The sequence below is a fragment of the Uloborus diversus genome, chromosome 2 (assembly GCF_026930045.1).
Source record: "Uloborus diversus isolate 005 chromosome 2, Udiv.v.3.1, whole genome shotgun sequence".
In the NCBI taxonomy this organism is placed as follows: Eukaryota; Metazoa; Arthropoda; class Arachnida; order Araneae; family Uloboridae; genus Uloborus; species Uloborus diversus.
The window spans coordinates 56,367,067-56,393,181 of record NC_072732.1 but is presented as its reverse complement, the minus strand read 5'-3'; the positions used below and the strand labels follow the sequence as shown (position 1 = coordinate 56,393,181).

Below are 26,115 nucleotides of genomic sequence, written 5' to 3'. Positions count from 1 at the left end.
TTAAACTCTTTCTCTTATTGCATGAGGCACTCGCCTAGCTGGAAATATTTCCAATTTGGGATCATCAATTAGGTCTATATCATACTTAATATTCTTCAAACAACCAGTTTCATCTTCAGCAGAGCCGGTCTGTAAGATTTCACGGGTTAGTCCTATAGCATTCATTCTTTTAACTAAGCCTAACTCAACACATGAATCTTTCCCTAATATAGGTTGCACCATTTTTTCCACTATCATAAATCGCGTCTTGAAGTTATTTCCTTTCACTTTAACTGACGAAATACTTTCATTAGTTACGTGCATTTTGTGATTGGAAAATGAAATTAATGATCGAACATTTGTATTATGAAATTCTAAATTAGCTTTCATGGCTAAATCTCGAGACAGAACATTGCACTGTTCACCTGTATCCAATTTAAATTTAATCTTTGTCCCGTTATCAAATTCTAAAGTTTCATACCAATCTGAAATGCTTTGTTTTCCCGAAACAGTATTTACAACGAAACATTCATCTGCTACATCTTTTTTCACATCGCTTATTGATGGAACAACATTTTTAATGCGGCAAACTTGAGAAAAATGCCCTTCCTTTTTGCAAGCAAAGCAAATCTTCTTGTATGCCGGACACTCTCTTTTCTTGTGTATTTTACCACATCTTGTACACTGAGCTTTAGTTGTACTCTTTTTAGCATCTTTTATTTGGGGTTTAGTTCCAGCAGAATGAGATTTATTTCTTATTTTTGCGGCTTCAATTTTCAGAGGCTCATTTTTCATGGAATTAATTTGATTCCGGGCTTGCTCGGAAGCTTTACAAATCTTTATAGCTTTTTCTAAAGTTAGATTTTCCTCCGACAAGAGTTTTTCTCTATCTGCGTCTCGATGAACTCCAACAACAATGCGATCCATCACCAGGCTATCGTGCAATTCACCAAAATCGCAAGATTTACTTTTTCTCATTATGTCATTGAGAAAGTCATCAAACTTCTCGTTTGGATCCTGTATTACTTTGTTAAAAATAAATCGTTCGTAAGTGATGTTCGTTTTAGGCAAGAAATAATTTTCGAACGCCTTCACAATTGCTTCGAATTTTAGTTTAGTTTCATCCGAAAATGAATTATAGACACTTACCGCTTCTGGTCCAATAGCGGACATAAATAACGCAATTTGTACATTTTCCGGCTTCTTTTCCAACCCGACGACGATTGAATACCATTCAAATTGTTGACGCCAAAGCTTCCATGACCTCGAAAGTCGAAACATCGCTTGAAGACAAGATCAATGGCGTGGGTGGACGAGCACTTATGCTGTTTGCTGCGTTACTTTCCAGATTCTCACTTTGAGTTGTCATTATTTATGCTTTTTCGAAACGCATAAAATTTCAGTTCAAGAGTTAAGTTTCAGCACCATGTAACATTTATGCATCAAATGTTTACTAAGTACCAACTTAAAGAACACTTAAAACGATTTATTTAGCGCAAGCGGTAAGCCATATGCGTAGCAATTCTTATATAATAATGATGGCAGTGTTGCCACAAACTAAATACTAATATGTATGGGGATGAAGGTTACAGTTAATATGACAGAAAACAACAAGTTCTTTTATGAGGATGGATCTATTTACAAAGACCCTGACAGAAGACATCTCCTTCTTGAGTAACATAACATAATTTTGACTCCTGCTAGTAGCAATTAAGCAATCAAATTTCTCTTTCTTGTTTTTAATTGCATTTCTGTGTATTTACGTAGTTTAAGTAACTAAAAAATATTAAAAAAATGTTATAGAACTCACTGATAATTCAGCTTTTACTCAACTTGTCAAGAGTAGTGTTTGAACATTCCACCTATAGTTTGAAAAAAAGACAGGAGGCGAGGAAACGTTAGCAAAATTTTATCTTTTACCATGATATGCATTTTTGACGTTCGTGAGTTATCACCATCTGAACATGTCTGATTGTGGGCCAAAAATGGTAAGCGACCATAGAACTCATAGGAATAAGAATTAACTGTTTTGAATCCATTCCAGCGTTACTACTGCTCCTCACAGTTCATCCCATGATTTATATACACAGTAGTGCAAATAGCAATTTGGTTGTTGCTATTGAAGCCAGCATCAATTAGCAGAAGCATATTAAAAAAGAAAATATAATTAAATTTAAGGAAAGTACAAATGACATAATGTGAAGCTTTTCAATGCTTAAATTACTTCTCAAGTTATGTCGATTAACGAGATCACTCTGAGCTAATTATCGCTTTATGTCAAAGCACATAATTCGAAAAAAAGGGCCGATTATTTTTTTTTTTCTACATGTGCAGAAACCAATCTCTTCCCGCTGTATCCTTTTGCACCCCTTTCTCTCAGAAAGAAGAAAAAAGTCGCCGTTTTACGAAGAAACGAATGCTTTTTCCGCCCATCAAAAATAATGCCAAAATCTATCTTCTCTTTGATGGCTACCAAAGTAATGCAGACATGAGTTCTTAAATGGGTAATAAAGAGACGCAATATTCTCCTTATTTCACTTTTTATACATTGAGGTGACAAAAGTCCTAGGATACTTTCTAATATCACGTTGGACATCTTTGACCTGGTGAAATGCTGCAACTCGCATAGCATGGACAGCAAGTCGATGGAAATCCTGAGCAGAAATCTTGATTCATGCTGTCTTTTAGAAGTCTATAATAATGAAAGTGTTGCAGATGCAAGATTATGAGTAAGAACTGACCTCTCAATTATATCCCATAAATGTTCTATTAAATTCATGTAGGGATATCTAAGTGGAAATTCGCTGTAATTGCCCAGGATGTTTTTCTAACAAACTGCGAACAATCGTAGCCCAATGCCGCATTGTTATCCATAAACTTTCCCGTTTTATTTGAATTTATCGGGTTTATGGCTACTTGCCAGTGGTCTTCAAGTTGCTGAATATATCCATTTCCGATCAATCATCGGTACAGTTGGTCCAGAAGACCCAGTTCATGCCATGTAAAAATGGCTCACATTAATATTGAGCCACCATCTTGCAAAATGCCTTGTTGACAACTTTGATCCATGACTTTGTAAGCTCTGTGTCACATTCGATCCCTACCATCAGTACTTACCAACTAAAACCTTAACTACTTGATCAAGCTACAGTTTTTCAGTTCCTAGAGTCCCACCTTCCCTATGGCTATGAGTCCAGGGAGATGCTGTAGGCGATGTCGGGTTGTCAGTAAAGGCACTCATCTTGGTCTTCTGCTGCCATAGCCCATAAAAGACAAACTTTGCCACGTACACGTTCGTCTTACCTTCCAGTGATTTATGGGGTTATTCCACGAAGGTGTTTCTTGTCTGTTAACACTGACAGTTCAACGCACTTTTTGTTTGTCTCGGTTGTTACGCGCAAGCAGCGGGACACTAAATTGACAAAAATGGGATAACATGCTAGAAATTAAGCATTTTTAGGATACTCTTATCACTGGGGATGTATAAAATGTATAAGACAGGTACTAATAGTTTTATTTTTCTGAAAACACATCATCACATAACAGCTGCATTAAATACTTGAACATATTCTAAATTTTAAGTTCAGTTTGTCAAATAACTATACAAAAAAGAGTTTGTAAAACTGAAGAGAAAAACAAAAAGCAAAAGATACGAAATTACAAGTATAAAATGCTGCTAAAAGACACACTATGATGTAGACATATTTTTTATGGACATATCTCAGTTCTTGTATGTAAGTATAAAGTATGTAGGAGCAAGATAAGCTTCCGCAACTTCAAGAACCTTTTCTTTACAGACAAAATGTTTTCTCTGGGGTACTCAGTGATCCAGAGATATTTTTTTATGAGTGAGTAAGAAAGAAATAATTTTGCTACTAAATGAAATATAGGAAATAATATGAAGACAGAAACGGTGAAAATAAGACGGGAGTACAAGATAATGAATCTAGTTGACACGTAAAAAAAGAAATAACAACATTCAATTGCACAAAACTGCAGATTATTGCATACACGTGTTTTGGGGAAACAAGGAACCTCTTTTTCAATGCAAAATAAGTGAGCTTATGGATGAAAAGACATCTTACAATAGCCTTTGTCGGATACCTTTTCATGTCGGATAAGCTCATTTATTTTGAATTCAAAAAAGGGTTCCTTGTAACCCCAAAACACGTGTGTGCAGTAATCTGCAATTTTGTGTAATTAAACGTTGTTATTCCTTATTTTACTTTTCAAGCCCAAAGGTATTTATTCAACTCCAGTTGAAATGGTAGCCAGAAAAAATACCTTTATAAATCAAACAAAATGAAATAATTCTGTTGATAGTACTTGCGTATTCTTGCGTCGACCATTTTTATAAAAACCAAAATACATCGCCAAATGGAAATACAAATTATAAAATCGCACCAAAAATCTTCATCTGAAAGTTTTGAGTAGTAGTGGAGTAAGTTTGGTGACTTCGTCGTCTGCAGTCTATGGCGCATTTCGCTCACTCCTTTCAAGAATGTCAGATCTTAAAAATTAGGGATTTGGAGTTATGCTTGTTTTTAGATTGCCATGAATGAGTTGTGTATTTTAGAGAAAACCGCAAGCGAATCTACGAATTTTTCCGTTTTTTTATGATCATTTGAAATTTTGGACCCTAAACTTTAATAGCACCTATCTCCTTTGGAAGACATTTGGGATCCTTATTTTTTACTTCATATTGTTTGTCTTGATTTGTCTCACACCTTAAAGTTTTGCTCCAGAGTTCAGAAACACCTGTATATTTTTAGTAGATGTCTTACTTTAAAACTTTAAAATCGCTCTCCTGAAAAGTCACGTTTTTTGAGATATGACTATGTTGAAAGGAGGGAACAATTTGACGAAGTCTTGATTTTGACGAAAATTGTAGACGGAATATATATGTTACCGAAAATGTATGAAATCCGTTATTTTATAGAATACCTAGTTATTTCATGGAATAACTGATCGTGTCCGTTAAAGTGTAAAACTCTCTTGTATTTCATGGTTTAACTAGTTATTTCATAGAATAACGATCTGCAGCCTGTTAAAATGTTAAATAACCTATATCATATATCTTTTTATCAGGGATTTAAAAAATGTTCGTGTAAAACCCAGTGTATCAACAAAAAAAAGTTTTTGTTTTAGAAATAATGTTCTTTGTTATTCCAAGTGTCATTTTAGTAATCCTTGTTGTAACAAATGATTTTATGGTACGTTTCCATAAATACCATTTATAGGCTGCATAAATTAGATAAATTGTTTTTTTTTTTTCATTTCAGTTGTCTATCATTAGTTTATTTATAGAATACCTAGTTATTTCATTTTAGATAAATTGTTTATTTTGCACTTTAACTGTCTCTCATTAGTTAATTTTTAGAATACCTATTATATTTATTTTATAGAATCACTAAATAAAGTATCAAATTAATAACATATTACACACTTTAACGGACACGATCAGTTATTTCATGGAATAACTAGGTATTCTATAAAGCAACCGCATTTTATACTTTAACAGTAACATATATATATACAATACAGGTACGCAGATAACTTCCTTGCGGATTATTCCGTCGTCTTGCATTTTATTCCGTCCGCAATACGTAAGAAGCATACCGTTCCGTTATTATTGTTCCGTATCGTTACGCAAATATCCTTATCTTCTCATGGTAGGTTGTAAGGGGTCGTAAGTCCTGGTAGGTTGTCACTTAGTTCATCCATTCAGTTTGAGGAAAATCTTTTGTTTTTCTTTACGTTACTGAAAATTCTTCCGTGAAATTAAGTTCGGAACATGAACCAGAAATTTCCAATCAGAGTTATCAGCAGAAACCAGACATAAATCTGAGGGCTTGCACTGGCAGTTGAAGTCCTGCTGCCTTGCGATGGAGGGAGGGTGAAAATGATCGTGCGGGCTTTGCTGGCAGTGTCAGTGGATGAGTCGATGTAATTGTCGTCCGTGGAGGACAGAAGTTCCGTCGTGGATGGAGGAGACATTGGCGTCGTAGTGATGATGGTGGTCACTGGAGACGGAGGAGGAGCAGTTGGGCACTTGTAAGAGAGCCTGAAATATCAGCAAAACGAAATATAAAAAAGTAAAATAAATAAATTAATTAAAATATCAATTTTAATTTTGACATCTGGAATTCAAATTATGCTTCTCGCAATCACGGATTGCGATAGGACCCAACTTGTTGAGCTTATTTTTTCTACAAATGGACTGGAATGGATGTGGAGAAGAAATTCGCACCCCTCATGGTGATGGTTGGTGAATTACTAGATTGAGTAGTACGAGACAGATCCGTAAAAAAAAAATGGTCATTAGGATGCAATAATGAAGATAAAGATTTTATGGCCGATATCCACCAGTACACTTATCATAAAGATTATTTACAGCCTTTATCCGTTATGTATTTTTATTTCCTATCAATTTTAAATGATGTGAATTCGTAATCTGGAAATTTTGTAATTAGATTTTAAGTTTGTCTATATTGGTGTTTTTCTGAAAAAACGCAATTTTTCAGTAAAAAAAAAAACTTTTTTTAATGTAAAGTCCTCTTGTTTTAAGCCATGAAAAATTTTTAGCTAAGCCTAAAGAAATTCGAGCTAAAAACGCAAATAACTCATGCCGTATTTAAGTTAGAACATTGAAACAAATTGCGTAGAACGCGGAAAATTCTACCCATCCAACTTTCCAACAATATATAATTTTAATATATGCAAGTAATTTTTCACCCCTTTAACAGGCAATAATCGGCAATTTACGCGAAATTTGAGCTTACGAAATTAATTACAAAAAACTAATTCGAATTTTTTAAAACAAAACCCCAGGTGCAAACCACCGGTACTCGGAAGTATTTTTGTACAAAATTTCAAGGCTGTAGGTGCTATGGGGTCTCCTGGACGCAGGCCCGCCACAGACTCCCTTTCAAAATTTTCTTTGACCTTACTTTTTTTTAATGCAAAGAGATACTTACGGATAGAAAGTGCTACTGCAAGTGCTCACTAGGTATGACAGTGAGTGATCCAACAAAGCATGGACTTTGAGACCGCAATTTCTCAGCAAGGGTGCACTTACGCAGCTTTTGAACTGTCCATAGGCGCTAACAAGAAAAGAGAAAACGTTAAAATATATATGGTTGAAATGAGGTCGTTTCCAAAATTTTAAAAGTGTTCTTTTCTGAAAGAGCATTCTTAAAAATATAGGATCTGACCATTTTTTAAATAATTTGTTCAAGTTTAATATTTTTAAAAAATTTCTTAAATCGGTGCGTTTTTATTGTTTACATTTCCGTCGTGTGACATCACAAATGATTCAGTGTTGCCATTCACGAAGAAAAATATTTAATTCGCATCTTTACGCACATGTATTGGCAACGATATGGTTGATAGCAAGCTTTGAGAGCAATTTTAATTCGCTGCTTGATTATCATAACATGGAAACGTGATAGAAAGATGCGCCAAATTGCATCAATTGTGACGTCATAAAGACCACGCCTTGTTTTCAAAATCAGGCATTTTAAAAAATTAATTAAAAAATAACTGCTGGGAAAATGAAAGTATTTTCTGGGTCCATGTTATTTTTTTTACTCATTATATCAATTTTAGTTTCTAAAAATAGTACTTTTGACTGAAGGAAAGAACCCCATCGATGACACGAAGCGCAATTTGGCCTAAGCGCCAAATACCGAACCTTCGGCCAACTAATGGCATGAGTTCCGGCTGCTCTGTAGGTTGAGTTTTAGAATGAAATGCATATCAAATGCGTATAACATCATGTAATTCTTCATATACTTTACTACTCTTAGTTTTTTTTTTTTAAACATTTTCAGCTTACTGTGATTTTTTTTAATTAATACGTATCACCAATTAAGATTTTATTTTTGCTTTGCAATGGTAGTACCGGAAAAGCACATGTTTCTAATTTTTATTGCAATAAGTAATCTAAAGCATTACTTAGAATATTAAAGGCATGCTCTACAATAAAATTAATGTTTATAATAACCAACTGATATGATCAAATATTAATCTATTATATCCAGTAAAAATTTTCTTATGTTAATCGATTAATCTGGAATAAATTTTTGGATCGTAATTATTCAGAATAAAAAATATTTAGAATGCAAATCTTGGGTGGATGAGCTACTAATGGACTGGACGCTTCCCTTATATTTAGATTTACACAAAAAAATAATTAATTAAAATGTAGCTTTAATTTATGCATTCACAATTATCTGCATGCTTTACAATCCTGGTTTATTGTTGATAATCTTCATCAGTGAATGCATAAATAATAAGTTAAACTATGTTGACAGATTACTGGATCTACGAGCATTTAAAAAACTACAATATTGTTCCTAGGACTATTTAATAAAAAATCATTTTAAAACAAATTACTTAAGGATGCCCATTAGTTGCATATCCGCCCTTGTAAATATATTGTTATAAGTTTCAAAGTTAGAGATATTTGAAGAGTGTTTAATGCAGTATATTTTTATATAACGTTACTTTAACACTTAAGTTTTGTAATCTATCTATACTAATAATATAAAGCTGTAGAGTTTTTTTTTTTTTTTTTTTGAACGCGCTAATCTCAGGAACTACTGTTTCGAATTGAAAAATTCTTTTTGTGTTGAATAGTCCATTCATTGAGGAAGGCTATGGGCGATATAACATCACGCTATAACTGAAAGGAAAGAAGCAGCAATAAAAAATGTACTGAAAACGGGAAAATTTATAATCATAATACAAAATGCTTGGAACGCAGATTATGCGTAGCAACTAGGGATTGCAATATAGTCCAGTCAATAGATACATTTTACCTTGCAAAAAATGGGGTCAAAGATTTTTTTTTTTAATTTGTACATATTGGTGCCGACATGGAAAAACCAATTTATCCAACACGAAAGACCCCGGAAGAACTTTTGGGGGCCGAAAAACCACAAAAATTTATGACTTTTTTTGTTTCTTCGAAAATATCTCCGAAACAGTTCAACTTAGAAAAAAGTATTAAAAGTAAAGTTTAAAGAGCATGAAATTTCCTACAACTTTTGCATTTACAACTTTTTTGTAGCACAAATAGCAAGCTTGCTATAGCTCTTTGAAAATAGGTCATTTTCCTCCACTCCGAAAAAAAAAGCTTTCACACCGAAAGCAAGGCGTCATAATTATTAGAACTTGAATAGAAACTTTAGTTTCAGGAGAGTTTATCGACAGTTTGAGTAGTTTGTTTCTTGCCCCCCCCCCCCCCCCCCCCCCCCCCACCTGACACAGAGTAGAAATTCTGGCAGACAGATTAGTTCCCACTAGACTCCAAAAAACAGACTATGTATTATGGAACTGAAATACATTTATACACTTTCATTTAAAGCACATACGACGATGCAATAATAAAAAAAAACCTTCCCCACTGCTCACGGACTAACATTTCTGATCTGACAGAGGTAGTCTTCATTAGACTCCAATAACAGATGATATATTGCAGTTTGTAACTGGATTACACAATATATACATTCATTTGAGGCACATAATTTGTACATTCTAGTTTAATTATTGCAAACAAAGATGCGATTTTTAAATATTAATGTGCTGAAGGAATGAATATTAGGCAGCTAATAAGCAAACACAATCAACACAATCATGCATGCTATGCTCTGATACAATAATAATAATAAACCCTCACGAACTAATATTTCTGGTCTGACAGAGGTAGTCTTCATCAGACTCCAATAACATGTGATTTATATTGCAGTTTGCAATTGAATTACATAATCTTCACATTCATTTAAAGCACATAACTCGTACCATCTATTCTATTTCAAGTGAAAATGCGATATTTGAATATAAATATGAATGAATAAATATTAGGGTGATAATAAGCAAACAATAGACATAATAATGCATAAATGAAGGTACAATAGTAATACGTAATGAACACTTTGAAAAAATTCTGCAGAAACTGACTTTTTAAGACATGAAAAACCCAAAAGAATTACCTTTCAAAATGAAAATCCAACTGTAAAAGCTTAATACATACATCAAAATTACAGGGAGATTCATTTGACCTTAAAGCAAATACAAAAAGGACAACAAAATACGCTGTTTATCTTCTTCGAAGCCGTTTTGAAAGCCCAGGTTCTCCCAGTTCAGAATCTGTAGGGGGTAGAAAGAAGCTCTGGTCCTTTAATTGTTCATCTCCTTGTTGCGGTGATTCCTAAAGCTCTTGGAACAAATCATCTTTTTCGGCAGTCTCATCCAAACATGAAATCTCTGCAACATTTTCACAATTTGTGCCACTGCAGTGTTTGCACGTGCTGGAGCATTTTAAACCTGCCTTTCGACAAGAACAGGCTCCAGTACAATTTTTCTTGCAGGTACAAGGTACAATCTTCAAAAGAGTCTGAGGGACTGAATCCCTTTTCGTGTCAACAGGCATTAGACCTTGCGTTCTGCGTTCCCAACCCCATTTCTCTGGATCAATTATGTTGCCCAACCAACTTTGAATTTGATGGTAGCACCGATATGAGTGATAACTTCCAGCATCCCCCCCCCTCGAAAGTTGGAGGTAGCCCTGCAAGATTTATTTTGGCCCTGTATACTAGTTTTATAAAAAGATTAAATCGCAAAGTATTCAAAGATAGGTTCAAATACTTTAAGTCACCTGTGTATAATATTTTCAAAATGCTTTCTCCAGCTGCAGCTACGGCATCATGATGACTGATTGGGTTCATAAATACTTCAATAGCTTCCTTAATTTCAGGAGTTTTTTTGACTATGTTGTACAACTTAATTTTCCCTTGGCCAAAGATTGCCGAAATCGTATCACACCGACTAAATGCATGGATGAAAAGAATATTGCTGGGGTCAAACTTAAAGGATTTAGTGGGGGGAAAAAACAAATCACAAGCATTCTCTCTTCCAGGTTTTAAAAAGAACAAGTTGCTGAAAGGCTGTCCTAAAGCTGTCATCAGCACCAACAGATTTATATCCTCTCGTCCACTATAACAACCTTTTCAATTTCCTTCGCCTTTGAAAGAATAGTAAGTAAGTCGGCATCTTCTTGAGTCTGCCTGACTTCAATGCCACTCTTCGAAATACATATGTCTCAAGAAGTTGAATAAGACAATTCTTTTTGTTATAATTTCCCAGAAACCTTTCGTGAGGAATTTAGTTAACATGTTAGGTTCAACCATTACTTCAAGTTAAGAGATTGATTGCTCATTGATATAGCATTTGACAGGCCGTGTGAATTGTCACTTCTTTTAAGTCCTACAAAAACGCGGATGTTCTTCATTTTGACGTTTTGCGCTGAATCTTTGAAGATTTTCTATTCCCTTCTCCTTGACAATCTTTATTTCGCGTTCATTCAAACTAATTTCGCAAATTAAAAAAAAAAAAAAACCTTGGTCAGGAAAAAAATATGTAATATGAAAAAAATATGTTTCTGGAAAAAAATATGTAATACAGAACACACAGATTGATAAAACATACTCTCGATTGAACTCTGAAGTGACCAACATGAGTAGCTATTGAGTCGATACATCGCATTTGAAAAAAAAAAAAAAAAGGGAGGGGGGGATGGAATGAAGGTGTTTTGTTTAAGTTAAAGGGAACAGAGGCATTTACCCTCAGCTGCGAAAGACAAATGATTTCCAAGGTCAGATTGCCGGCGTTTCTCCTTTTTTCCTCCGTTATCCGATGCGCTTTCACGCACTTCGCTGAGGGGTTCAGAAAAAGGGTGACTTTCAAGAAGCTGTAACTCGCTTGCTTTTCATGCTACAAAAATGTTGTAGTGACAAAAGTTGAAGGAAATTTAATCCTCTTTAACATTTGTATTGGAAGTTTTTTTGTAATTTCAACCATTTTCGAGATATTTTGAAAATAACACAAAAAGTCATAAATTTGGGGGGGGGGGGTTCGGCCCCCAAAACTTCTCCCGAGGTCTTTCGTGTTGGATAACTTGGTTTTTTCATATTGGCACTAGTATATACAAATTAAAAAAAAAAAATCTTTGACCCCATTTTTTGTAAGGCAAGCCCGTTTTTTCTACCTATTGACTGGACTAATACCGGACCAAAAATTTAATACCGGTATTTAGTATTTTTAAAACGTGATACCGGAATACCGTTATTAAAACCGGTGCTTAAAATTTCTCAAAAATTGCTTGAAAACATATTGTTTCGTTGCCACATTTTATAATTTTGTACAAAAATTGTATTATTATGAAAACGTATTATGAAAACGTATTGTGAACAAATATAAAATGAAGGAACAATTGTTTGAATAAAAAATCAATTACTAGTAAAAATCATAATGCCTCTATTGAATTGTCTCTAAGCCTGGAACTAATTTTAGTGCTCAAATTTCCTACAGTTGAAACTACTCTTTCTGAATTCACGCAGGTCGGTGGTTTGTTTACAATGCGCGATACACCTCCTCTTATTTAATTGCCTAAAAGTATTTTATCTTCAAAAAAAATGTCATTTCTGAAGAAACCCTTTTGTGTGTGTGTGTGTTTCTTTCGTATTGTGTGCATTTCTATTATTTTTTTAACTTAAAACTAGTTGAAATTTCTTTCTTGAAAGACGATACTTTTCCAATATTAACATCATTTTCTCTTGAACAGGAGGGGTTTGTGTTTACTTTTTATTAGCTCTTTGGTTTGAAATTTACGATAAACTTGACTAAATTTGATCTTGTTGGTTTCTCTTATTCGTTTTAGCTTTCTTTTCAAAATTCTTTGCAATTATTATTATGTAAATATTTGAAAATATCTTTGAATTCGTGGAACATCTTTATGCTTTTCCTCTATGCAAATTTTCAAGACAATATATAATTTCTAAAGATTATCTTGCCAAGTATGAAGCCAAATAGTGAGACACGGCACAACAAGCGAATACTGTTGCCAACAAATTGCCATTTGTAAAGCAAACAAGAAGCAGTTTTTGTCAAAATTTTGTACAGTTGAGACAAACATTTAAGAAAAAAAAAAATCATAAAGCATTCCTGCAATTGATGGTTTGAATAAATTGTTCATCGGACAAAGGGGGAGGGGGGCATTTAAAATTACACTCGAAATTAACCTTCCCAAAAGAGAAAATGAGCGATCGGGGAAATGGAAAAATTAAATACATGATGCACAAAATACTTTTGTTTAATGATATTCTATTAGTTCATGCTTTTGAAGCAAAATTTTTACATCAATAGATTGATTTCGGTTCTGTATTATGGGAAAATAAATATACATCTTTACTAATAATAAAGCTGAAAGTCTCTCTGTCTGGATGTCCGCAGGATGTCTGGATGTCTGGATCTCTGTGACGCGCATAGCGCCAAGACCGTTCGCCCGAGTTTCATGAAATTTAGCACAAAGTTAGTTTGTAGCATGGGGATGTGCACCTCGAAGCGATTTTTCAAAATTCGATGTGGTTCTTTTTCTATTCCAATTTTAAGAACAAAATTATCATAAGATGGACGAGTAAATTACGAAATTATCATAACGTGGAACTGTAACATGGGCACAAGCTCATTGGCGAGAAAATTCACCATACATTATTTGTAAATAATAATGCGAACTAAAAGAACTTTTAATTTTTCTATTACGGGCAAAGTCATGCAGGTACCACTAGTTTAAAATATAAGTAGATACTTAATAAGTTAAATGGAAAATTCTTGAATTAAAACTATTTATTAGTTTCAGCTAATATCGAAAATACCGGTATTTTCCTCAGCAAATACCGGTATTACGAAATTGCAAAATTGCTCTAAATACTGGTATTCGGTATACCGGTATTGCAATCCTTAGTAGCCACAGTGGCTCGACCTGAAAAAGCGGGCTTTGCGATCCAGTGGCCGTAGGTTCGAGTCAGCCATGAGGCAAATCTCGAGAATACTTTTCATAAAAATCATAAACGATGCTAAAAATGATTTGTGAAAAATATATACGTATCGTTGGCTTATATTTCTTATTTAATCTATACTAATATTAGAAAGAGAGAGGGCGGATTTTTGTGTGTTTATATGTTCTGGGTAATCTCCGAAACCACTGAACCTATTTCAAAAATTCGTTCACTACATGAAAGGTGTATTTTTACTGAGTGACGTAGGCTATAAATTATGCGTATATGTCTTTATATACATTTTTAAAACAAATAAGTTATCTTTGCTATCAGTACGTTCGTACTGTTTTGTTCTTTTATATGTAACAACAAATTCTGATGGAATATTTATGTCTGGTAAAAAGTCCTCTTCAAGCGATATGCTGAAGAAGAGAAAAGAAATAATGTTGTAAGCTTAAGAACCATCAAAAGCTTTATCTGAATGTGAGGCCGTGCTTCTAAAAGTTGTAATTTTGCATACATTAATTCAGGTACTATTTGCATACGAAAATCAAAATAAAAACATCTGCTAAAGAATTCACATAAATTGTATTTAGTTTGTCAAAGAGTAGTTGCACTTAGTTTCCGTTCATTTACAGTTAAGAGTTAAAACATTAACGAACAAAGAATATCCAATACGAAAGAAATTACCAAAGAAGAGGAAAAAAGAAATAAAAATTATTTGGAGAATTATTCTTCATGATGACCGTATCTAAGCGAATGAAACGAAATCATAGCTTACAAATATCCCATTCGAAAGAAATTGCAAAACAAAAAAGTTAAAAAAAGCAAGTTTTTCCGACAAAAATGAGTACAAGAGTTTGAACGACACATCCCAGGATTAAGAAGAACTTACCTTTAAATAAAATATATCATTTTCATCCCACTTGCTATTCGGATTTTTTTTTCATTTAAAAATTCTTCTTTAAAATCTTTGCGGTTAATCGGACTTTTACAGGAATATACGCTTTAAAACTAACCTTACTTGATGCATACAAATTTCAAACTCCGATCCTAAACTCAGCGAATTTTTTGCAACAATTTTACTATAAAATCAACTTTTTGATCTTTTTGCTTTATGGCAACATTTACAAAATATCTTTGTGACGACACATTGCAAGAAGAGTTTAAAACAGACAAAAAAAAGTAAGTACGTACGTTTCTAATCATGCAACCAAATTAGTAACCGATCAGCGACGCGCATATGCAAAGTAACGTTTATCGGCATACCCGGTGGAACTGAAAAAAGCTTACACAACAACTTAACACGAAACAAGCACAGAAAGGATGCGTGTGCAAGTTTTTTTTTTTTTTTTACTAAATTGCAGCAATTTTACTTACTGACCACTCTAGATTTAAACTACTTTGAATGTCTCCCTTCAGAAAGACTCCGTTCGTTTCATAAGAAAAAAATGGTCCATTTGCAAAGCGTCTTCAAGAGGTCATCCCCATAATGCAAGACGAATGTTCGATGAGCCACTGTTTTAATGTAGAAGCTATGGGTGGAACTCTTTAAAAACTAAAAGGTTAAGACAGCGTTATGAGAGGTGTCATCGTCGCATTTGCCGGGGATTTTAATCAAACTATTCCAGTGGTTCCATAGATGAACGCTTGCAGATATACTTCAAGCCAGTTTAAATGCATCTCTTTTTAGGAACTCTGTACGATCTCTGTATCTTAAGAACGCTTTTAAAAGCCCATATTTATTCTATTCATAGAAGACGGTATTCCAATAACTTCGTTGCGAAACTTTAATTTGTTCTTTGTATACAATGGAAACGGACCCCCAAGTATAATCAATATGGGCCAATATGATTTAAATTATTATTCTTACTAGACCAGCAGCAAGTTAGTCAGCTCTTCTTCCTCGAATTCCTATGGTTCTTGCAGATTTCCATTTCTAATATAAATAATCGCAATTTCCAATGAAAATTTTTTATGCCATCATCATCATCAAAACTGAAGGTCAAACGTATATGCGCAGTACCGTTATATTTAGGAAGATTATATTGTTCCCGGGGAAGAAAAGGTTGGTCTCTCTTGATTAGGAAATGAACTGAATCAATTTCTTTTAAAACCTCATAAAAACGGAACAAAAAATGTTGCATACTATGATATTTTAAAACAAAAAAATCTACATAATATTTATTTAAGACAGATAATTTTCAACCCGAACAAGTTCGGAACGGGTCTCTAGTTAACTAATGACATAAAGCTGAAGAGTTTGTTTGAAAGCGCTAATCTCAAGAACTACTGATTCGAATTTAAAAAAAAAATCTACTTGTGTTGAATAGTCCATTCATTGAGGAAGGCTATAGGTCATATAACATCACGCTATGACTAATAGGAGTGCAGCAGCAATAAAAAATGTTATGAAAACGGGAAAATTTATATCTATACTAATATTATAAAGCTGATGAGTTTGTTTGTTTGAACTCACTAATCTCAGGAACTACCCGGTTCGAATTGAAAAATTCTTTTTGTGTTGAATAGTCTATTTATTGAGGAAGGCTAAAGGCTATTTTTTAAAATCAGATTGACCGAAATATTTGTAATTCCAAATTAAATGTTTAATTAATTGTAAAGTTCCACGAATTCCTAATAGATAGCGGGGTAAGTTTAGTTCTATGAATTCTTAATAGATGGCGGGGTAAGTTAACTCTTCGAGAAGGCGCTGGCCGACAGTGTCGATAGCTACGATTAACCATGCCTATGCGACACTGTTGTGATCAGCAAACAGATTTTTGAATACGGTTTTTTTTTTCTTTCGATGTTCAGGTGCATAATTTGATTTAATAGGACTTCTCTATTGAGCTTTGTTTTCCTTATTTCTTCAACGTTTCTTTTTGTTCATTTAGTTGAAGATAGTTACTTATCTAAGTAAATAATGTGATTTGTCTTATTATTCAATTGTGATTGTTCTTTAATACGTTTTCATCATAGCATTGTTTATTTGGCAAAGCACTTTTAAAATTGCAGGGGGGAAAAACCGCTTCACTCGCTAAAGGGCAGTTTTAGCTCGTAGGGACTTCTTAGCACGGGCATCGCCATGCGGGTGCTGATAGTAAAATTATAAACTAAATATAACGACTGTCAACCTTTTTTTTTTTTTTCATTTTCTGGTCAACTTTTTTGCAAAATCTTGAATAAGCAAAGAAGTTTTTGGTCGTTTCAGCTTAACTGATTTGAAACATTTTCAGCCGAGTACATTGCATGAAATTGTACTATTACTCTTTTCAATCAAATTGAGTGACGAAATGTATACTGAAGCAAAATGACTTACCAGCAAATATGTGTGTCTTCAGCCTCCCTATTAGCAACTTGCGCTACTAATGGTCGATAGTAGCGACCACAACTGTGTACTGACACTCGACGAAAGCAGTGAGCGCTTTCCAAGTAATCTGTTCAGATAAAAATAAAGGAATGTGTGAGTTTTTTCTTTTTTTTTTTTTAAACGAATCATTTGATGACTAAATTTGACATAATCATCAAAATATCATGTCAGTTAAGTCATTTTGTAAATTAAATCATCAAGAAGAAATACAGGGTGCGGCGAAAGGTATGCCCTCATTTTGGAGAGCAACAAATAAAATATTATTAAATGTAGAGGATTGGAATTTTTTTTATTACCTTTGGTACATCAAACAGTTTTTTTACATTAACGTTTAAAAACGATATCTGCAAGATGGCGGCCTCCAGTAGCAATGCACTGATATAGCCGATTTTGGAAGCTTCTGGTTGCGTTTTGGCATATCTGAATCGGAATGGAGTTCACCACTTCGATGATTCTCCTTTTCAGTTCTTGTATGAACTGAAGAGGTGAACGCCATTCTGATTCAGATATGCCAAAACGCAGCCAGAAATTTCCAAAATCGGCTATATCAGTGCATTGCTACTGGAGGCCGCCATCTTGCAGATATCGTTTTTAAACGTTAATGTAAAAAAACTGTTTGAAGTACCAAAGGTAATAAAAAAATTCCAATCCTCTACATTTAATAGTATTTTATTTATTGCTCTCCAAAATGAGGGCATACCTTTCGCCGCACCCTGTAGTAAAATCAAAGAATGCTTCAAAAATATAACACATTAGTGGCGGGGGAAAAAGGAAAACAATATTTAAAAGCCTTTGTGACGAAGCGCTATTATTTATGTAATGGTTCGTAGTTGCAAAACAGGAAAACCTTTTTGAAAAAAAAGCCAAGAAACTCATGTCACCACAATGCAAGTCGCTTATCTACTCAAAAATGAGCAAAAAATATTATATATGTGCTTCTAAACTATTTTTATGTGGTTCCTGCTAATAAATTGGATACTACCAGGGTTTTGCCTGAGCCAATATCCATAAACACAAAAAGATGGCGAAGATATGACTATGAAAACAAAATGATTTTGAAGATGGGTCCATGAAAGCAAAACGACTGTAATGATGTGTCCACTTCGAATGATCGATTGACCTTATATATGTCGGATGACTTTTAAAAACGTTGACAAATGACTGCATCATTAAAATCTTGTTCGTAATGAAATTGTTTGTGGTGTTTAAAATTAAGGTAATACTTTTTTTTAATGAAAAAATAGCAATGTTTTACCTACTTGATGTAGTAAACAGTGAGACGAATTTCGGTATTACTTTTACTTCAATTCTTACTAGTTTCGGTTTATAAGTATTTATAAATTTTGTGCGAAAGATAGTGCCAATGAAAAGATTTTAACATTGAAGTCTACCAACTTCTTCTGTCGATTGTGTCCGCTACTATTGCTGTAAGGCACATGCCAGTAACTTTCTCTACTCACTATATCCCAGTTACTTCTTTCTTCAAAATATACTATTGACATTTAAAGCATCTGTCAAAGTCGGCTGATTTTCACTGTTGTAAATACTCTACGTGTAATACTGGATTCTGAGAATTAGTTTGTATCCGCTCTCTCTAATCCTTGGGTTCCTTTTTTTTTTTTTTTTGAGCAATCACGATTGCTTATTGTTCTCACTTGACCGTCTTTGATGTCCGGTTCCTTTTTCAGCTTGGATCAAGGGCCTCTGCAGCACCACCGCCCACCATCCTCTGCGGGCACGGCTGCTCCGGTCCTGAGCACTGTTCCCTGGATTCCACTTCTCCTGGTCGGTGACGTCCATGTCCACACACACGCATGCTCATACACACACACACACACACACATAAACACACAACTACGTGGTGCATACACACAGGTCTATGCACACACACACCTGTACACGCGTAACCGCCCAAGAGGAAGGGCAGACTTGGGGCGACAAGAGCGCTTTCTAAAAACAATAACTCCAATGAGTAGGGCCCTGTCCCAACTATTGATTGCGAAACACATAATTTGAATTCAAAATTTCAGAATTCAATTTTTTTTTTTTTTTTTTTGCAATTCGCGGAACCCTTTGAAGGATTGGAATTTTCCTTAAGCACCCTAGTCCATCTCTATTATGTATATGTTGATATTATGGGATACTTCGCTCCCCTTCGTCTACCATAACGACACCCTAGTGTGCCGTGGCATCCACTTTGGGAGACTCAGCAGTAACCAAATGTGCCAGTTGAAGTCAAAAATTATGTTACTAGAAAATTATAAAAAATAAATAAAAGTTTGTGACCCTAAAAAATTAATAATAAACAGACAAAGGGAAATGATTGAACTGAAAACCATTTGCAAATTGCTCTAATCATAATGAATAAACTATATTTACTATTTTGTGTGTTTCTTCTTTTTTCCGTCTCAATTAATCAAAAAACACTACCTTTCTGATGTCGGTCGGAGCTACAGATAGCGTGTACTGTATCCATAGAGTGTCCAACAGCTTTATTGAATTTCGAACGCTGATCTTCAGTAGAACAAGATGACATATATCTTCTTACGCAGTCAACGAATCGGCTCCACATCCTGAAAAGAATGATGTTCTTAAAACAAAAGTTAAACTTTTACAGTAAATAGGCATTAGTTTTGAGTTACAAAATATTAGATTTCAAAAAAATCTAATATTTTGTCAATTAAAAAAAATTGTCAAAACATTTTTTTTTTGGAATACAAGTTTTAATACAATACAAGAATTAAAAGAAGATTTAATACAATACGAGAAAAAAAAGAATACAATAGAAGATTTGTTTATTTGTTGCATAGAGTTTTGAACTCTCAATTTTTCAGTTGATTAATCATGACCGTGGGCTAGTAGCCGCATAGTGTGGCTCTGATAAGTTGAGTTATGACCTTGACAATGTTAACCTCGTCTTGCGGAGTTCAATGACCAAGGTTTGTATTGGCGGAGTTGGAATAATTTTGGAAAACTACTACAAAAGTAAACTAACTCAACTCAGCATCAATTACTCTTCTTTCTCTCTTACCCGAAAAAGAGATTAACATTATAATGGTTATTCATTCTTTCTGTGTAACTTTAGAACAAAAATATTTTTCAAAGTGAAAACTATTTTTTTTTTCATTATTACATGAAATTGTTACTTACTAGAAGTAACTATGAACAATGACCCAACTAAATTCCAATTGTTTTACCTATAAATTGAAAACCTCGTTGTCAGTTAAAAAAAAAAAAAAAAAAAAAAAAAAAAAAAAAAAAAAAAACCCTTCAGTATTCGGAAACAGAGGCTTTTCTCATCAATGAAAGTAATTATGTTGATTGTTTAAACAATGACCTGTTTTAATATTTAATGTAAATCTAATACCAAACTCTCTTGATTAAAGCGCAGCTTAAAGTTGTTATCCTTTTATTAGTTAACCTTAAATTTGTTTTTAAAAAAGGTATAGCAGCGACGTACCTAGCGTGGGGGACACCCTTGGCGGTAATAAGTGGTGTCACTTCTCCCCCTCCCCCCAAACGCAAAAGGAAAAAATATATGCTAACATGAAATTCATGCAATTTTCAGAAACAACCACATTTGTGTTATAACGAAATTTTAAGTGGGCTAATGTACAAAAAACAAATAAAAGTGGGGGTCCGGGGGTTTACCCCCTGGAAAAATTTTAAATTTGTAGTCTTAAAATTGCCTTTAAACTTCATATTTTTCAAAAACTTGCATTTCCACTTTGGGTGTCATCACCCAGACGGGTGACATCCGGGGCGGACCGCCCCGGATGTGGCGTCACGACCGCCCCGTCGTGACGCCACAGCGTTTAGTATTAATATATTTCGAAATTAGTAAATTTGAGAATATACTGATAATTTATAATGTCTAAAATTAATGTATTTCACCCCCATTATTTATTCTCACCTTCGTCACTATGACATTGACAAGGGCTATCACGGAGGTGATGAATTTTCTATTAATATAGGCCTAATGGATGCATTTTTCAGAGAAAAAAAAAATTTCTTCTTTGCTTCAATTTGCACTCGTTAAGCATGTTAAACCTTTAAACTTCTTTTTTTTTTTTTTTTTTTTCATTAATTTACATGCCTGAAGTTCAAGTTCACAGAGGTGAGAATTTCAAATGACCACAATTGGTTTTTAAAACAAAATCAGTCTTCTTATTTCTCAACGGAAATCTCACAACTTCTTTATGGCTGGAAATATGCAAGATCGCTCTCTTGTATAACGGGAAGTAAAATGTGATGTCATTACTGCTATCTGTAATGAGAAATGGCATTTTGTGTTTAGGTAATGGAGGTGAGAATTTATTGTGTGACGTAATCCATTATTCTATTAAAGCAAACTAAACTACAATATAAAAATTTTAATAGACTTAAAATTTAGTATTTGAGACATTTGTGGAAGAAATAAAAAATAAATAATTAGATACTTTTAATTAAATAAGTTATTTAAGCAACATTAAAAACCACACCAGGTGTGTGACATGCCACAGAGGTGAGAATTCACATGCTGTGAACCAAAAATGTATTAAAATAAAAATTATTATTAAAAAATTGTTGGCAGATTGAAATAGATATATTTTTGACGAAATAAAAAAAACGTTGTTAAATGAGTTGTTCCCTAAAGTTTTTACTGTGAAAGGCATATGACAGAAAGGTTACACTTTTTGAGTACGGAGCCATAAAAGTCATAACTCAAGCTGTCAAAGACACACAACAGTAGGTGCTGCTGTACAGTACGATTCAAAGGTAATTCTCAATAAGAAAAAAAATGTGGCTACAAATTAAAAAAATGGGGGTGGTATTTCCAAAAAGGGGTGGGTGATGGGCAAAAACGGTGATGGGGGAAAACTGCCTATTGTAAAATAAATTATTTTACTTAACAATAAGCAGGAACGGTGTCAGATATTTTTAAAGGAGGGGGAGGTGGGTTCGTGCAGTATAATTAGAATAGCAAAACTTGAAGTAGCCATAAGAGCATCTTTTTTGCCATTTGATTTAAGAAAAAGACATTTCTTAACGCCTTCTTTATTTGTAGCGTAATAACTATAAAAAAATTCAGACAAACGGAAGATGTAGCAAAAACTAATAATATGACACGAAACATGCGATCTGTAGAATACTCACTTGCACATCGTATCTACGTCACTGAGTGACGTCGGAAACATATAACGTACATCGTTGAGCATGGGACGTACAATTTTCGTGCATCCATAAATCTTGAGCTGGCAGTCACTGGGTGTAACTGGAAGATTATTGTCGTCTTGGGCTGACACAGCGGTCATCAGGATTGCTACAGACAGAAGATAGTAAGATGCAGATAGAAGATAGTAAGACTACAATAAAAATGCACTATACGTTTGTAAAGTAGGATTATTGTTGTGAAATCAAATTCACATCTGCAAATCCCCGCCCCCCCCCCCCCCCCTTTCCACTTAACTCTCAGAAAATGAATAACAATAATAATGATGATGATAAAGATAATAATTCAGTCGGACCCCGGTTTAACGAACCTCTAACGAATTTCGCGATTTAGCAAATTTTTCTTTTATCCCGACTAAAATGAAGGCAAAAACCCTTATTTACCGAATAATAAACTCCGAATTAACTAATTATTTTAACAGCGAAAAAAAAATTTTCTTTGTTATTTTGAGTTAGAAAAGTTTGGATTGTTTTCCAAATGATACATCCATCTTGTCCGAAGCAAAAAAAGACTTTTCTTGGAATCAGCCACTTTTAACGGGCGAGGTAGTCCAGGATCTGAAGGGGGTTGAGCATGCATGGAAAGGCTGACGCAATATTATTTCTGATTATTGTTACAGGCACGATGGTGATTATGAAACCACATGTCGTCGCCCCCCTGGGTGGTCGACAACCCCGGGGAGGGGGGAAGCAGGGGGGAGCCGTTTTCTAAAACACTCATAACTCGCGAACTATTTGAGATAAAACATTGAAAAAAGTGGCAATCGACGCAACAAAACAAGGGCTTCATAAAAGCTAAATATGATTATGAACCTACATATCTTTGTTGGTTTCTGAGTAAAATTCCATTTTTCGCAAACAAGCAAAATTTTTGAATAAAATGCGCAAAACAAACTTTTTTTGACCAAAATAAATTCCAAATCAAAACTGTTTGATTTTTTTTTCAAATAAAGTCCAAAATATCATTATTCAGTTTGTTAAAATCATTTAAGTACTGTTAACGCGTTGAAAAACAAAATGACAGTAGCAAGCTCGAACACGATTTGCATTATAGTTCAGGATTTGAAGGGGTATTTTGAGCGTGCATGGAAGACCTGACGCAAAATTATTTTTGATTAATGTCACAGGCACTATAGTGATTATGAAACCACATGTCTTCGCCCCCCTGGATGGTCGACAACCCCGGGGTAGGGGGGAAAGCAGTGGTGGGAGCCGTTTGCTGAAACACTCATAACTCGCGAACTATTTGAAATAAAACACTGAAAAAAGTGGCAAAAGGTGCAACAGAACAAGGTCTTGAAAAACCTAACCATGTTTATGGTCCTATCTTTGTTGGTTTTTAATTAAAATTCTCTTTTTAGCAGCCATGCAAAAATTTTGAATAAAATACGAAAAGCTTTTTTTTTTTTTTGAAAGATAAGTTCTTTTTTTAAATTATTTAACTGTTTAGGGAATCAATAAAACCTGAAACTTCATTATTCAGTTTGTTTAAAACTACTTAATTATTACCAACGTGAGCGTTAAAAAGCGAAATAGAAAATGCAAGCACTTGCCTATGTTAGCGCATTGAATAAAACGGCAGTATGTTAAGGAGAAAAAAATAGCCTTATTATCCTTATGACGAACTATTCATTCTTCAGTTTACAAACTTATTCTAATTGCAAAGTATTCAATTATGGCTTTAATTTTGTTAAATACTGCTTTAAATTTGAGAGGAACTATGGAACCAGGCCCAGAGTAGTTTCAATTCAAATATAATTTTAATCTATTTCTATTAATTTATGTTTTCAATTTGCACAAAAGATTATTGCGGGTATTGTTTTGCGGATATTGCTTTTTATAATTTACTCAACAAAGAACAATGATACAAGAAATAATATGTACTAAATAAATATAAAAAATGAGAAGCTTGAGCTTTTATGAAAACGAATATAAATATAAAATTATACACTAGAGTTCTAAAAAACTAATTAAATAAAATTAGTTAAATAATGCATATTAAAAAATAATTGTAGAATATCAATATGCATACATAAAGCATTAATATATCAGAAATTTTGAAAGCTGGATCATACTCTTTTTTTGTTGACTTGTAATTGTTCTATTGAATCGTTCTCTTCCGAATATTTTGTAGTTTATGGGTTTTTGCTTTAGTCTTAAAAGCACAGTATTTACAGCAAGGTGAATTATTAATAAAAAAATTACAAGATTATTTACAGTTCTTGCCTGCGCAGGGTGGAATTAAACTCTCTGGTAACATTGGCTGCTTCATAAGGTGTGGGGCTTTATTGTTTTATTTTCATTCAAGTGAAACCCAAACTTGGTTACATCTAAAGGCACTGCTAAAGTACAGGGGAATTGATTCAATAGTAGAGTTGAGCAATACTTCTTAGCACATGTTGGGAAGAATTGCAGAAGCATGGTAAAGAGCTGATATTATATTTATTTCTGATGGAAATGATAAGAAATTATTGTGTTTGTGTGTAATGTACTTTCCGGAACTTCTGGTTTTCAAGTTATGAAAACGACACTGAGATGTACCGATCGTGTTTAAGGTCCACTCTTGTAGTTTGACTATTGGAGAGAAAATTTTATTATTTTTTATTTGGAGACCTGCAAAATCTTTGCTACATTTGAAAGTAGTGTTTGGGACATTATAGACCAGAGTCATTCCATCGATAACTTCAACTTTGTTCTTAAAATAGGGTGCTTCTTCCAGAGTTTTGCTGCAAGAAGTATCATTTTCAATTACATTCACGAAATCGGACCTCGCGCTTTGCTTCAGTGAACCATTCTGATGAACCTAACCTAGCATTGGGCTTATTGTATGGGAATGATTTTTAGATGTACTAACATCACTTTTGAGCTAACGTTTCCCAGGTTTTCTTGGTTTTCTTTTGCTCTTTTGCAGTCGCTATTGAAGACATTGCCATTGCAGGACTTCTCTGGATAAGAGACTATTCACATTTTCTTCAACGTTCCACTGAAATTTTGATGCGGCTCATGTGGCAATAGCCTCGCTCACTATGTTTCATAACTCAGGTGTAAAATCTGCAAAAGGGTTATCCTGATCATCTATCCTTTCCGTAATTACTTCGTACTTGCAAACTTGAATGTTTTAGTTTTTAAAAAAGTGCCATTGTGACTAAGCAGCTACAATGCGTTAAAGGTTAAGTAATTACTTAACTGGGACATTGTTTTGATAATATTACGAAATAAAACCGCCAAAACAGGAGAGCCACAAAATTTACTTTGGTTTACGTCGAGTCTTCATAGTACATTCCGCAAACTTTTTTTTTTTTTTTTTTTGTGAATTACCTCAAATGCTTTTTGAGTTTGCTTTTATTTCACTTTTCAACGCTTTGATAATATTTAAGTAATTTTAAACTAACTGGATAATGATATTTCAGATTTTATTGGTTCCTTAAACAGTTAAATAATTTTGATAATTTGAAAAAAAAATGCGTATTTTATTCAAATTTTTTGCTTGTTTGCGAAAAATAGAATTTTACTCAGAAATTAACAAAGATATGATCATAGTCATATTTAGCTTTTATGGAGCCCTTGTTTTGTTGCGTCGATTACCACTTTTTTCAGTGTTTTATTTCAAATAGTTCGCGAGTTATGAGTGTTTTAGCAAACGGCTCGCCCCCCCCCCCACTGCTTTCCCCCCTCCCCTGGGGTTGTCGACCATCCAGGGGGGCGAAGACATGT

At 34.0% G+C, this 26,115-nt stretch overlaps 2 protein-coding genes across 2 annotated transcripts; both read right to left on the bottom strand.

Annotated features, from left to right (window-relative positions):
- LOC129216327 (uncharacterized) lies at window positions 1-957 on the bottom strand. Its single transcript, XM_054850538.1, has one exon. The coding sequence runs from the start codon at window positions 955-957 to the stop codon at window positions 1-3; it is 957 nt and encodes a 318-aa protein (XP_054706513.1).
- A 4,803-nt stretch (window positions 958-5,760) lies between these two features.
- LOC129216326 (uncharacterized) lies at window positions 5,761-22,484 on the bottom strand. Its single transcript, XM_054850537.1, has 5 exons — window positions 22,327-22,484; window positions 19,621-19,763; window positions 17,140-17,257; window positions 6,957-7,082; window positions 5,761-6,043 (listed from the first exon to the last, which is right to left on the bottom strand). The coding sequence occupies exons 1-5, from the start codon at window positions 22,482-22,484 to the stop codon at window positions 5,761-5,763; spliced, it is 828 nt and encodes a 275-aa protein (XP_054706512.1).
- Window positions 22,485-26,115: the final 3,631 nt, after the last annotated feature.

Coding starts and splice junctions, on each gene's coding strand:
- LOC129216327 (XM_054850538.1), bottom strand. CDS start 957: ATGAGAAAAAGTAAATCTTGCGATTTTGGTGAATTGCACGATAGCCTG.
- LOC129216326 (XM_054850537.1), bottom strand. CDS start 22,484: ATGACCGCTGTGTCAGCCCAAGACGACAATAATCTTCCAGTTACACCC. Junction 19,764..22,326: donor GACGTAGATACGATGTGCAA/GTGAGTATTCTA, acceptor CATTCTTTTCAG/GATGTGGAGCCGATTCGTTG. Junction 17,258..19,620: donor CTCCGACCGACATCAGAAAG/GTAGTGTTTTTT, acceptor TTATCTGAACAG/ATTACTTGGAAAGCGCTCAC.